Here is a 15,125-nt window from a genome sequence, read left to right as displayed (position 1 = left end):
TGATCATCAGGCAGTTTCCAAAGGGCCATTAGTGCACTTTAAGTAAATGAGGTGAGTACCTTCATAATTATGAGATGTGATGTGACTTAGTTAGACTGCAGGTATCAAAGCTCTCCTATAACTGAGCACTTTCTGGTTCTCTAACAGTTTTCTGAACATCAGGAAAACACCTTACATGAACTCCACCTTCAAGTGCCTCCTCAACATGTCACAGATCATGCAGGACATCATCTCCTAGCTGAAATACTAGAAGAATGAGCCTGTACTGATCAAACCACTACACATTATATCAAACTTGTCCTCATCCAGTGGCGGCGCTAATTCAAAATAAGTGTTCGGAGTGTCATGTGTGTTTTTCCTTTTTTCAAAAGATGTGTTCTGCGTGTCAAGAGATCCTGTGTGCATCACGTGTTTTATCAAAATAAGTGCCTGCTGCACACGCATCAAAACTGTTTATGATAAAAGAGACACTCATGTTCACAAAATACACGCAAGACACTCCCTTAACAGTAAACTTTGATTACGCGTGAGATTATGTGAGTATCTGGCAAACGCAAGCGTCTATTTTATCATAAACCCTTTAGACGCATCTGCAGCAGGCACCCACCTTGATAAGACACGTGATGCACACAGGATCGCTCGACGCGCAGAACACATATTTTGAAAAAAGAAACCACACACATGACGGACTACATACATGTTGTGACGAACTTCGAAAAAAAGAAGCCACTAGCCGTCACTATCCTAATCTAAACTGATGAAGATGCTAGTTTCATACAAATTAAATAAATTAATTTCACTCCAGGGCGTTATATGACCTGCATAACGCCAGGATGAACAAAACCAGTGCCAAGCAGAAATCCCAGCTTTTGGCAACCATCAAACGCTGCGTTGCCAGAAGGAATTCAGATTTTAGAGGCAATGATGAGCAGGTTGGGGAGCCTGCGTCATGTCAGCATATTACATTGAAAATCTGTGATACTCACAAATCATTTAATTACGTTTTTTTGTTATTTTCAGCCACTTGCCCTCTTTCTCTTGATTGCTCTCTTCTCTTTCCTTCTCTAAGGATGCTCATAAAGAGGAGGCTGAGATGTGCCAGGATTCCCGAAACAATTTCCATAGCCCTGCTTCAGCCCACATGGAATTTAAGATCATCTGCATATGCACATGCAAAACATAATGGGAATTCACCTGCCCATATTCATTTAAATAATGAATACTACTTTCTAAAATCTTCTTACATATTTGTATATCTAACATTGGAAATTATTATTTTCCTTCTGTTGTTTGTGTGTGTTAGCTGTGGGAACCAAAGGCACTTTCTGGAGGAACTAAACTGTCTGTCTTTTGCTGTTGGTCCTCAGACCTCATTAATGGAGAGCCTATAGCTCTACTTTGCAGTAGTGTCACTTCTGGAATAATGAAGTTTTATAATGTTATTGATTTCCCAGATTTGATTGATATTTTGCCGTCTTCATTTGAATGCCGTTGTAGTGAGTGTGGAGGTGATCAAGCCTTGGAAACAAGATGCAAGTTCAGACCCTACCAAGGTAGGACACCCTGTCCATCAGAGTTCATCAGTTATTACATTATACAAAATAAGCTAGTTCACAAATTCTGTTCATTTTCATTTCTCTACAGGGTTCTGGTTCTTCTGTTACGAGGTTTGACATGTACACACTCCAAAAAATCAAGGGTTGTCTGGCAGTTCCTGAGGAGCTCAGTCTGTCCAGCTTTACAGGTTCAAGTTATTAAACACTTACAGAACACTAAAGAGTATTTTTATAGACAGTGAGGAAAATAAACAGACAAATCTTACATAGTTTATATAACTATAAGTCTGTTTATAGAGAGTATTTTATTATCTCATAACTAATGGTTGAAACAATAAAAGTGCAGTGATTGTAAATGATTATTCAAAAGACTCTTTGAATCTTTTTATTAACTTGAGGTGTGCCCTTTTTGAGGTAGGGTCAGACAGCAGTAAGCATGTTGTTTCAGATTTTTACAGTGAGCATATTATACGTTTATCAAATACTTCCCAGTCAAATCGCCTTATTTCCAGAAATGCAGGGTTTTTTGGCAGAGTCTGATAAAAAAAAATGCTTTTGCAATTATTATTTTAGAAACATTTCTTAAAACATGTCTGAATTGTATTATAATATCTATGTTTCTCTATAATAGTTGGCAAGTTTGCAGTGTGATAAGTATACTTGGACACAAAATTATGTTTGTTCTTCATTTCCAAAGTTTTAGCTATTAAATGAGGTCATCTCTCTTATAGGTCACTACATCAGCAACATTTGTGACCCTTGTGGAGCTGGATGGATTAAGTGTGATGATTACACATTAAAATCCATCAGCTGGCCAACAGCATCCAAGACCATAGAAAAACATGGCTACATGTTTTTCTATGTGAGGAGGTAAATAAGCTCCTAATGTGCAGATCCTTACTCATATTTAACTGCTCTTTAATATAACTCTGAATATTCTGTGGTTTGTGTTTCAGCTAGGAGTAATTAGAGAAGAAAAACTGGGTAACAGTGCTGCCTCTCTGTCTGAAATTAGACCACTGGGGCAACTCACACAGCCATACTTAAAGGAACAGTATGTAGCATTGTGGCCAAAACTGGTACTGCAATCACAAAACTTGTGGCTAAAACTGGTACTGCAATCACACAACTGGTGGCCATTACACAAAATGACAACATAAACATCAGTTGAGGGCTGCAACTCCACTTTTTAAATGACAATATCCTGACCAGACCACTGTTGTCAGTGATATAAGTATTTGAAATACAAATGATTTCTTAATGTTGAGTGACATATCAGGGCCATTTTATGATTGATTGAATTTGATATACATTTCTTACATACTGTTCCTTTAAAGTCTAGTTCACATTGTAGCCTACTGCTTCATTTTAGTATTTTTCTACAATATCACACATACCAGTATTGGTGTCATGTTCCTGTAGTCATGCTTAAAATTTATGTTAGTCAACTGCGGTACAGATTCAGAATACCAGAGTAGGCTATATTGTACAGGGATATACTGTATTATGGGGTGATGTAGTTTGTACTAAAAGGGTAACATGTTAAAACTGTGGGTGTCAAAGCTGTCCTATAAGAGTTTTCTAAACATAATAAACACCAACATTATATGAACTCCACCCTCCAGTGCCTCCTGAACATAACAGATTGAACATTGGAAAAAGGCCAAAAATGTTCAATACTGATAAGACCACATTATTTAACATTATATTAAACAAACCTTTTCCTATCTAAGCAGATGTGTTGTGAGGTGTACCGCTTAGTCGCTTTGGATTAAAGCAACGGCTTTAACGTAAAACTACCTTGCATGTTTTGTTTTGGGCATGTCATCATGCAACCTGCTCGTGCTTGGCCCATCGCGAGCGCATGTCGCACCTGCACAACAGCAGCGCACTAGCACGCGGCCCAAATAAGGACATGAGCGCGAGCTCTTGAGCTGACGTCAGTGAAGTAGATGGAGGAAAACGAGCATTTCGCGGAGAGGCGGGGGGAGGTGGATAGGGGGTGTAGAGTGTGCTGAAATCGAGAATTAACGGGAGCGTGGACCGTTACATAACCCGTCACTGAATTGTTCAGTCGCGATAATCCGTTATTGCATATACGGACACTGTAAACGCAGCCGTCGCGAGATTACTCGCGTACGTTTATATTTACACGAGCACTAAAATTATTTCATCTTCCTTATAGCGGTTTTCAAAGGGACATCCATCCACACTCCTCCGAAGACATGGAGGCGCCGGGTTTGGCTCACGCGAGCCCGCTGAGCCCACGCGAGGGTATGGTCAAGAACGTGAGCCTGGAGTCTCTCCAGCTGTGTGAGAGAGACGGTAAGAAACCACTTGGACGTCACAACATTATTTATGCATTTTGCCCGTTTAATAACAAGCTATTAAAATGAAAATATTTTGGTTTTGAACGCATCTAGCGCCCGGTGATGTTAGTTTAACGGGTTTTTTTAAAAAGGTTTTGCTAGTTAATTGGGATTCGCCTGTCACGTCCATAAACCTCGATATTTTCATTGAAACACGACAGTCTTTGTGTGTGGTTGGGGTATTGCATAGTTAAATCCTTTCTTTGTATGATGTGTTTGAATGAGAGCTTAGCTTCAGCACCATGGACACTGCCCACTTTTCTCTTATAATCTTGTCTCATAACCTGTTAGTCATGAAGATTAACCCGTTACTGTAAACATGTACAGAAGAGCCAAATTTGATATTTGATCGAAATAATAACACTGATTATGATGATAAAAATAATTACCTAACATCTTAGTGCAGAAATGTATGAACATTTAAGCTTGCTAATGTGGCAAAGATGATGCAGGCATGCAAGGGTGCAACTACATTTTAGATAAGGGGAAGACCAAATGTAATGATTTATTGCTTGAATCATTTAAAATCCAATATGTTTATATATGCTATGAAATCTTGAGTGTATTGGATGTTAATGGCAGATGATGAAGTCAGGTGCAACACACATAGGGAGGAACCTGCTGTGACATTCAAAGATGTATAGGCGTGATGCTGCACACGTTGTTTGCCCCTCAGCCAGTCTGATCCATGCATGTACTGTATGTGCATGTGCGCTGCTTTATCTAATTTTGTCTGCGTATGACTTTATGAGAGTTATTCTACCTCTGAAGTATGTGCTTTTGAGAGTGGATTTTTTTAAACATTTCCATACCCCTTTATCTGTGAGAATCACAGCAACAATTTGCAAATAGGAAACTTGGCATCCTGTAGAGGGATTCGTGGTAATTCTAGGGCTAGTACAATGACTCACCAGTTTTTTTTAACGAGGGAGGAGATGTTTTTGTCGTCTCTGCATGAACATGTTAAATCAGCATTAATAAACCTAAATTGAGTGCTGTGCAGGCGGTAAAGTCTCTTATTTCTTGAGTTAGACACAATAGTGTTTGTTTCAGGTTGTTTAATTGCAAAACGAAGACCTACGCAAGGCACAAGTGAATGATGAAGATAAACATTCCTCTTTAAAATCTGCCAGACGGCTCATTTGTTAAGCTGTGTTATCCAGACACAGCTATGTGGTTTTTAGCTCCCTTAAAGGCTTTTATAGATGTTTTGTCACAATATTTTCTTCTAGATAATAGTTATTCTAACAATGGGTTAAAAAATGCTGTAAAAAGAGGAAACTCTTAAAAATAACTGTGCTACATAATGCTATAGATTTATAGCATGGATGGTTCCATAAAGCAGTGTTTCCCAACCACTGTGCCGTGGCACACTAGTGTGCCGTGACAGCTTGTTTGGTGTGCCGTGGAAAAATTAAAAAACACCTGCGTATGTCAATGTCATCAATTCCAGCCAGGATATAATCTTTGTGTTCATCAAAACAAGTGTACTTGCATTGAATGTGAGTTCTACATTTAATATAGTTAAATATTCTAGTTAAACAAGTTATTTAAGCATTGCAATAGAGGTTTGTGCATTTCTTTTAATACTTTTTGGTATAGTGGTGTGCCTTGTGATTTTTTTACTTATTAAAACTGTGCCGTGGCAGAAAAAAGGTTGGGGAACACTGCCATAAAGAACCTTTAACATCCAAAGAACCTTTCTTTTTCACAAAAGATTTTTTTGTATTTTGTAGATACGTTTTTACACCATAAAATGGTTCTTTTAAGAAAATGATTTTTTTAGAGAACAAAAAATGGTTCATCTATTGGTTCACCGTGAAGAAGCTTTAGTAGCACCATTATTTTTAAGAGTGTACTAATCATGCCAGAAATTGGCAGTAGTGAATGCTAACTTATTAGCTGACGAAACAAGTCTTTTAATCTGATTAAACTAAAAAACTTAATCTGTATTGTGCTGAACTTTGAACAGCCTTGTGGATTCCTTAAAGCCGGAGGCTTAGCACCATATATAAACAGAAACATTTAGTAAAACTATATTGTAATAACATTATAGTTCATTAAATATTATTATAACTGCTAATATAACTGCCCAAGCAAGGCACTGATAGTAATGCCTGATCTGTTCCTGCAATTACTGTACTTAGTTTTATAGTGTATCATAAGGCTCATAAGGGGTATCAAGGCTTGGAAACATAACACATCTTGTTAATTAAAAAGCAAGATCACATAATTGCTTTAAAGTCACATGCATATTTATCATTCTGTATGTGTAATGATTATACACTGCTTATTACACTGCTCGTTGAAATGCTTGATTCTGATTGGCCATTAGTGACATTTGCAGATTTGTTATTATTAGATAACAACCACCCAAAACTACTAACACATGGCAGCCCGGTGCAAAATATGTTTTTTAATAACATATCTGCCCTTTATTTACAATATACTACTTTAAATTAGTCTGATAATGTTTTTGGCCTTGCTGTAAGGATCTGGATTAGTTCAGCAAGAAAATTAGAGGATATGTAGGTTGTTTTGCCTATATTTGTACTCTTCATAATTGAGAATGAATATTAGCCGGGGACTCCTGCAGTCTTTATTGAATATGAGTTTTAAGTGTTTGACAATCATCTTTGTGTGTATCAATAGTAATTTTAGTGTGTTTTTGTAGTGGGTCATTGGCTCATTAAACAACCCAAACACTGCTCAGCTTGCATTCTGTCACAGTAATAGAGATATTTGCAGTTAGAAGCAGGAGTTATATAGGAGAATTGCATTGTATTTGTCTATTGAGAACATTATTATCTTTTATCTTGCATGTTTGATTGCAGTTTGGTCATATAAAGACCTCACTTTAGTTTGAATTTGTTAGTGTGTAGCATTTTCTACGTGAAATTTTGTATTTATTACATTATTGATTCATGTAATGCTGCTTGGAGACATTTAGAATGGGTCTGGTTTTAGATGTATTTAGATGTGTTAAGGTTATTTAATGTCTGATGATTCATCTGTGTGTATAACTTTTTAAATAGACTGTGGCCCCATGGGAGGCTTTTAGCCCATATCAGATATGGAGCCAGACTACTTTTCTTTCCGATCTTCTGCTCTCTATCTCTCCGATGATTCCGCTCTGTCTGGATTCTCCTGTTTGTTTTGGTTTTAGACCTGCGTGTACAGTATTGAAAGTATTAACAGAAATGAAATCTAAATCTAATCTAAATTTGAATTTATAAGGTAAGCCTTTGTCAAAAACTATAGCACATATGCATCTGTTTAATCTATAAAAACATATGCCTGGTTGATTCTCACATATCCAGACTTAGAATGTGTCCAGCATCAGATTTTTTTCAAAAGCCCTTGAAGCCGATTTTTTTTTGCACATTTAAGATTAAGGTCTGAACTGACTATCACCATTATTTTTGGATCATTTAAAAATATTTCCTATTGAATTATTTAAAATTTTTAGATTATCATTATGAAAAAATTAGCATTACCGCAACATGATATTACATTAAATATATGCATTTACAAACTCATGTTTTGGTAATGAGAACTAAAAAGTTGTCTAGGTACTTTTTACAAAATGTCAACTTTTATCTGGAGAGAAAAAATAAGAACCTGCTTACCTGGTAGCCATCTTGAGTGTCACAGTCAATTATGTCTCTTCCAACAATTTTTTTTTGTGTGTCAAATTGTTAGTTCATTGAGGGCTTAAAAATTGTTGCGGAGGATGAGAAAATTTTTCTTGGACACATTTATATTCCTTATTATTGTCTCTACATTTACCAATGATCACCAAACATGTTTCTTTACTGTAAATGTTTATAGTATAACATGCACTGAAGCTTTTTATTTTTTAGAATTTTTAGTTATAAATATTTCCATGTCAAAGAACCAAAATCCAGTCATGGACACGTTGCGGTAATGAAAATTTTCCCCTTAAATGTGGAAAAAAATAAAATTGGTTTGTATGATGTCATTTGAAATCATGTGCAAAATAGTACGTGAAGAGATGTTTATAACTGATGCTTCTTATTTTGATACTCTTACTTTGCATTTACATTTTTATCTAAATGTTTCACGACACCTCATAAGTCTAATTTCGTGAGAATCACCCACCTGTTTATTTTTTACAGTAGTTAGAGACCGTACCACTCATTATGAAAATACATTTTGCTTCATAACTTTTTGCTGAAGGTAAACAGCTAGCTTGTATTGTTATATGTGTTAGTTAGATATAATGGAGTACAGGTTGCTGATAGTTCAGGTGTTTTTATACTACCAGAGTAAAAAAGCCCGTTTACTGCTTTAAATTACGCAACATTGATTAATGGCCTTCATTTGTTTCCATGGAAACTGCACCCTTTGTTAAAGCGAGTGCATTTTGAAATCTGGCATTGCTGTAGAAAGACCGACCATGCTGTTTTTTATTTTTTTTATCAGGCAAAACAATTTCTCATGCAGACATTGCAACACACTCAATAGCTCTGTCTTTGCTGACCAATTGGGGTAAATCTTGTGTAGGTTGCATTCCTTTGGCAGCCCCCCTAAAGAGAATTCATGGCATAAAACAATCTCAAACGTAAATTTTTTTAATGAATTTAATCATTTTTGGTTTAATTGCACAGAATTTATGATAAATAATATAATATATTTTATAAAATGTCATAAAACTGGGCCCACTGGCACCATCTTATCAGTGGCGGCTCGTGACTGCTCATCCGAGGGGCGCAAATTCAAAATAAGTGTTCGGAATGTCATGTGTGTTGCTTGTTTTTTTTTTAAATATGTGTTTGTTGTGTCATGTGAACCATGTGCAATACGTGTTTTGTCAAAATAAGTGCCTGCGGCACACGCGTCAAAAAAAGAGACGCTCACGTCCACAAAATACACGCAAGACACTCCCTTAACAATAAACTCTGATTACGCATGAGATTATGCGAGTATCTGGCAGATGCAAACATCTCTTTTATCATAAACCCTTTTGACGCGTTTGCAGCAGGCACTTAAGACACGTGACGTGATGTACATAGGATCACTCAACACGCAGAACACATATTTTGAAATTACGAACTACACACATGATGGGCTATGTTGCGACGAACTTCGCATCGAGTGCCCTCAAAAAAAGAAGTCACTGGGTGGCTGCCACTGCGTCTCATGCCCCTCAGTTTGAGAACTACTGTGTTAAATGATAGAAAAGCTTCCAGTATATTTAAGACTTTATTTAAAGTGTGCTTCTAGCATCTAAACACACATCTGTCGTTGTAAGATTAAGGTTAGATTAAGGATTATATTTGATCAGTGCTTCAGGATTTCATAGTGATTCATTGTCTTCTTTTTTTTAGGAAAGGCAGAAGACAGTGGTGTGGTGGTAATGGAGGAGTTACCTGTTCCTCGCAACATCAAGATTAGTAACATAACCTGTGACTCTTTTAAAATCTGCTGGGACATGGACCCTCATACCAAAGAGAAGATCACACATTACTTCATCGATCTTAACAAAAAGGAGAACAAGAACTCCAACAAATTCAAACACAAGGTACTTACAGATAAGCATTTTAGGCTTCCATAACAGGGATGAATTTATAAGCCACCAAACACTTCCATGTTTTCCCTATTTAAAGACTGTTACATGAGTAATTACATCGAGTAAGTATGGTGGCACAAATTAAAACTTTTGTTTGGAGCCATAGGAATGAATGGGGCTAGGCTAAATGTTAACACATTCAAGAAGCGCTTTACAAAGATTAAAAGTGCATGCATTGAAAAAAATAGGTATGTATTAATTCTTCTAAGTTGAGGTAAGAACATAGTAAAATATTGAAAAACGGTGGTGTTTTCCTTAAGGATGTTTAATAGTTTCTTATTGACTGTCTTTCTTGTCAGGACGTGCCAACTAAGCTTGTTGCTAAGGCAGTCCCGTTGCCCATGACAGTACGAGGGCATTGGTTCCTGAGCCCACGAACAGAGTACTCAGTTGCTGTGCAAACTGCATCCAAACAGACCGATGGAGACTACTCTATATCCGAATGGAGTGACATTGTTGAGTTTTGTACAGCAGGTAGCCCACACATTTCATTTGTATAGAGCTTTTTAACAGTCAGTTAAACTAGTATGCATAATAGATTATATATTGCAGTATGATAAAGAAAAAGTACATAACTTAAAAGCATACTGTATATATTATTGCAAAACTGAAGTCGCCATGAAACATAAGTAGCGATTGCCTAATTTTCCTCGTGGTGACGTATATCCCAGTGAAACGGCTTTTGAAATGAAATAAGACAGGGCTGGATTTGAATTTGTCCATCAAGATCTGATTGGATCGTTTGAAGTTGGGTCATGTTGCTAATTGCTAATCGCACCGATCTTCTCCCGTACCCCGCCCACCTGCCATACAATATAACCGGATAAAGAGAGATCATTTTGAGGAGATTTCCGTTTTTGATTAAAGATCATGAAGGGCACATGAATTAAAAAAAATAATGAAGCTTAAAGATAAGGCATTTGTAAAAATACCACAATTTTCCAAAACAAATGGCAGTTTTTCATTTTATTTTCATGGTGACTTTAAAGGTGACATAGAATGATTGACATGTAGACAAAAAATGTTTTGTTTGGGTCTGTAATGCCTTAGAACAGTGGTTCCCAATTCCAGTCCTCGGGCCCCCCCTCCCAGAATGTTTTAGATGTCCCCTTATATGAAACACCTGATTACACTCATCAGGCTCCTTAATTAACACACTAACGAGCTGATAAACTGAATCAGGTGTTTTATATATGGAGACATCTAAAATGTTCTGGGAGGGGGGGCCCGAGGACTGGAATTGAAAACCACTGCCTTAGAAGCTTCCTAAAAACCTCTCTCAGATAGCTCTATTAGGGTGGGGGATTTTAAACAAGTGGTTTTGCACCTATTTGGATCCCCCTACTGGCTTAACTTGCAATCTCATTACTGATTGGCTGACTTTGCTGCCACTCAAAAAATGTAGCCAATTATTTTAAAGTGGAGGGCGGGGAGATGCCTGTGATGTCATAAGCATCAGTTTTTCAGATTGGTCCGTTTTCTGGCTGACATTTCTAAAAGAGGAATTTCTATGAGACTGAGATGTTTAGCATGTTTAGCACTTTTTGTATGTTCGTGAATGCGGGTAGACTACCATTATTCAACAAAGACAAGGTAAAAATGTTTTTTCATTCTTTGTCCCCTTTAAGATTCTACACATTTAAGCACAAGGAAAAATGTCCACTTGCATATTAATATAAAAGTGCTGGGCAAAAATTAATCGCGATTAATCGCATACAAAATAAAAGTGCATTTTTAAATTTTAAAATATAAATATTTACATATATGCACATGGAAATGTTTCTTATATACATACATGAATGTGTGTATATTTATATATGCATAATAATTACACATAGCACACACTCATATATTATGCAAAAAATCACTTTTATTTTGTATGCGATTAATCGTGATTAATCGTTGCCCAGCACAAACTGTTATTCTTCTAGGCAGGTTTTGGGTGTTTAGCATTGATCTGATTGAGAAAGTTAATGATGATCAATAATAACATTTGTGTTACGGTTTGCAGATTACTCCTCTGTGCATCTGACGCAGTTGCTTCAGAAAGCTGAGGTCATCGCTGGCAGGATGCTGAAGTTCTCTGTGTTTTACAGGAATCAGCATGAGGAGTACTTTCAACACTGCAGGTGATTCAGGAAAAATACCTTGGTACAGTTAAGCCTTGAATGTTCGAGAGGGAGGGTGAGAGATGAAGTAATGCTGGCGAAGAAACACAAAGAGCGACTTGCTTTGTTGCTAAGCTTCAGTTTAGTTTTAAATAGAAAGGGGTGCCATCTTGTTGGCAATTTTTTATATGTAAGTGTAGTTGAAAATTGCAGTACAATAGTAAATATAACAATATAGCATTAAATAAGTTTCTCCTTAATTTGTATTGTTCTAATGATATATCGATCTCTCCTTTTCTCACAGAGAGGTGCTTGGTGGTCGAATGATGCCCTCGGTAAAGGATAACAGTGGCAGTCATGGTTCACCTCTCAGTGGTAAACTCGAAGGGATCGTCTTTAGTTGTAACACAGAGTTCAACACTGGTCAGCCTCCACATGATTCCCCGTACGGGCGCTTTCGCATCCAGGTGCCTGCGGAGACTCTTTTCACCCCCGATACGCGCCTGTACTTTGGGGACTTTTACTGTATGTACACTGCGTATCATTACGTCATCCTGGTCCTTGCTCCCCGGGGCTCCCACGGAGACTTGTACTGCAGCGAACGCCTGCCGGAGCTTGACGTGACGAACAACCGCTTCCTGACACGCGTGTGTGGGGAGGACGGGCGTGTGGTATTTCAGCATGCTCAGGATGTGATCCTGGAGTTGATTTATACAGAGCCGGTCCCACTGGAACTGGGGACCGTCTCTCATATCAGCGGCCACCAGCTGATGAGCTTGTCTACTCTCAATGCCAAGAAAGACCCCAGCTGCAAGACCTGCAACATAAGCGTTGGACGTTAGCCTTAACGCACACGCTATGCAACAGATCAGGCACAGAAAAATGGCTCTGGAATAACTAAACACAGCCATGCGGAGCTAAAACTCTTTGGTGGCCTCCCAAACATTCAATCTTATGATCGACTTAACTTAATGTATTCACTCTAAAAAAATACTGTGCGGAAGCAAAAAAGAAAACAAATAATGCAAGACAAAGAGTACAAGCTGATTTTCCAAAAACTCTCCACTGTGAACCTTTCATGCGTGTTTTTGGTGCTTGATATTCAAACCCAGCCATTTTCATTCTTGAACCATGTGTGGTGACCTTCAACCCATACTGGCTCTCAGTTCTTGTTAAAGTCATCAAAGCTCTCTTAGGTTGGACATCCAAAGTCATACATAACTCCTGCATTGCTCATTCACATCATTACCGGCATGAAGACATTTAATGCAGTCTTCTAGACCCTCTATTTGTCCTTAAAGAACAGTGCAATGCAAAAAACAGACAAAAAAGACACAGAAAGAAAGAATACAAGACGAGCAGCCTGTGTGTCTTGGACATCTGAAGTTGTATGACACTTCTGGATCTTTACTGGCTTGAAGGCCTATATTGCAGCTAACGCCTTTTTCATCCTAACTCCATCTCTTTTCACAGAACCATGCAATGTAAAATAGAAAAAGACAAGAAATACATCAAGAAGAGCAGTCTGTGTGTCTTAGGTGGGACATCCAAAGTCATACCAAACTCCTGCATCATTACCGGCGTGCATGCCTATATTGCATTAATGACTGATGTGAGTCAAAACGCACGTCCAGCAAGAACAGCAGCCAACCTCAGTGTTTCTTAGGTTAGACACACCATATCAAACAACACTCGTATCCATCTTTACTGGCATTACGACTTATATCGCTGTAAACATCTGGAAACTTCATCTACCCTCTAGAAGTGTGCAATGCAAACATAACATAAAAGAAATTGAAAAAGGAATACAACAAGAAGAATTGCCCATGTGTCTTAAGTTAGACACACCATAGCAAACAACACTCCTTCAAATCATTACAGGTATAGGACCTATTGGATGTTGCAGTAAACTAGAAACATGTATTTTAATAAAAAAGTGAAGAAAAGAAGTGTGTCTTATTGATGTGAGTCAAGACCCTGCTTACCCCAACAAACACGTCTACATCTGGGACTTCTACTCCATGTATATCCTGGTTGTGGCACTCTTGGACTCCCATGAGGACTTGTATATCAACAAAACAAAGGTCTCCAAAGCTGGATGTGACTAAAAACGTCTACTTTCTGATCTTCTGCCAAGCATCTGCATGCTACATGTGTAGTGTCTTGCTTCTCAAAGAAAGACAGCTTAGGCAGCCATGGTCTTCGAACGTGTGCTTTATTCATACACAGTTTTTGCTTCTGCCGCATATACACCTATGCACTCCTATATTTCAGTGCTTGCGTTAGAGTGCTAAACAGAAAACATGGAACTGGAGTAATATGAAACTGGAGCCTACAACGTGAGCCTTTAAACCTTCTCCTGTCCTGTACTCTCAACGTGTTCATTTCTCCTCTGATCGCAGTTCTCCTTTAACTGTTTTTACTTGTGAAACATAGTTATATTTTAATGTTATTATTTTGCTGTTTTTGGGGAATGTGTGTGTGTGTTGCTGTGTAATGTGTATGTTCCTGTTTGAACATAAAACAGTGCTCATATACACCCTTGAGTTAAATTGATTTGTTTGTCTTATTCATTGCCCTCTGTTCTGGAGGAAATAAACTGGTAGGCTTTAGTTTGACTTGGTACAGTGAACTTCTTGGTCAATACTAATAATGAGGAGACTGAGGCTTCTTTTCCAAATTGTACTGAATCGTACTTCTCAATGAAACATACTTTGCAGCAGAAAAGAAGATAGAGCAAGAAAAGAAACAAATTAAGCAAAGTTCAAGCTAAATTTCCAAACTTTTATGTGCGTTTGTGGTGTTTGATATTCAGATAACATATTATAACTTAAAGGAAAACACCACCGTTTTTCAATATTTTACTGTGTTCTTATACTTCGACTTAGATGAATTGGTACATACCTATCTTTATTCAATGGGTGTACTTAATCTTTGTACAGCGCGTCGTGAATGTGTTGGCATTTGGCCTGGCTCCATTCATTCCTTAGGATCCAAACAGGGATGATTTTAGAAGCCACCAAACACTTCAGTGTTTTCAGTATTTAAAGACTTTTTACAGATGTTTCATTTTGGGCCGCCATACTTACTTTACTTGTGTAACTACTCATGTAACAGTCTTTAAAAAACATGGAAGTGTTTGGTGGCTTCTAAATTCATGTTTGGATCCTAAGGAATGAATGGGGCTAGGCTAAATGCTAACACATTCACGATGAAAAGATGGGTATGTATTAATTTGTCTGGGTTGGGGTAGGAACATGGTAGAATATTGAAAAGCGGTGGTGTTTTCTTTTAAAAGACTGCAACATGAGTATGGCATCTGTATAAATCATTAAATGAAAATAATACTGTTTAATGCTTTTGCAGTATCAATAATTTACAGGTTAGATGTATATTACAAAACAAACTACGATGTTTAAAGATTTAGCACAAAACTATTATTTAACTTAATTGCTGGAGAAGTATGTCAAGCAATCATGCATGTATGTTAAATAAGACA

General features: G+C 37.5%; 1 protein-coding gene across 1 annotated transcript; it reads left to right on the top strand.

Annotated features, from left to right (window-relative positions):
* Window positions 1-3,509: 3,509 nt before the first annotated feature.
* phyhipla (phytanoyl-CoA 2-hydroxylase interacting protein-like a) lies at window positions 3,510-14,244 on the top strand. Its single transcript, XM_055172865.2, has 5 exons — window positions 3,510-3,881; window positions 9,277-9,470; window positions 9,818-9,992; window positions 11,530-11,647; window positions 11,931-14,244. The coding sequence occupies exons 1-5, from the start codon at window positions 3,782-3,784 to the stop codon at window positions 12,466-12,468; spliced, it is 1,125 nt and encodes a 374-aa protein (XP_055028840.1). The 5' UTR covers window positions 3,510-3,781; the 3' UTR covers window positions 12,469-14,244.
* Window positions 14,245-15,125: the final 881 nt, after the last annotated feature.

The sequence above is a fragment of the Misgurnus anguillicaudatus genome, chromosome 7, assembly GCF_027580225.2.
Source record: "Misgurnus anguillicaudatus chromosome 7, ASM2758022v2, whole genome shotgun sequence".
In the NCBI taxonomy this organism is placed as follows: domain Eukaryota; kingdom Metazoa; phylum Chordata; class Actinopteri; order Cypriniformes; family Cobitidae; genus Misgurnus; species Misgurnus anguillicaudatus.
The sequence above is the reverse complement of the archived record's forward strand: the minus strand, read 5'-3'. Positions and strand labels throughout refer to the sequence as shown.

What these genes read in the sequence shown, in the direction of transcription:
- phyhipla (XM_055172865.2), top strand. Translation starts at nt 3,782, where the DNA reads ATGGAGGCGCCGGGTTTGGCTCACGCGAGCCCGCTGAGCCCACGCGAG. An exon ending in CCAGCTGTGTGAGAGAGACG is followed by an intron (nt 3,882 to 9,276) that starts GTAAGAAACCAC and finishes TCTTTTTTTTAG; the next exon opens with GAAAGGCAGAAGACAGTGGT. An exon ending in CCAACAAATTCAAACACAAG is followed by an intron (nt 9,471 to 9,817) that starts GTACTTACAGAT and finishes CTTTCTTGTCAG; the next exon opens with GACGTGCCAACTAAGCTTGT.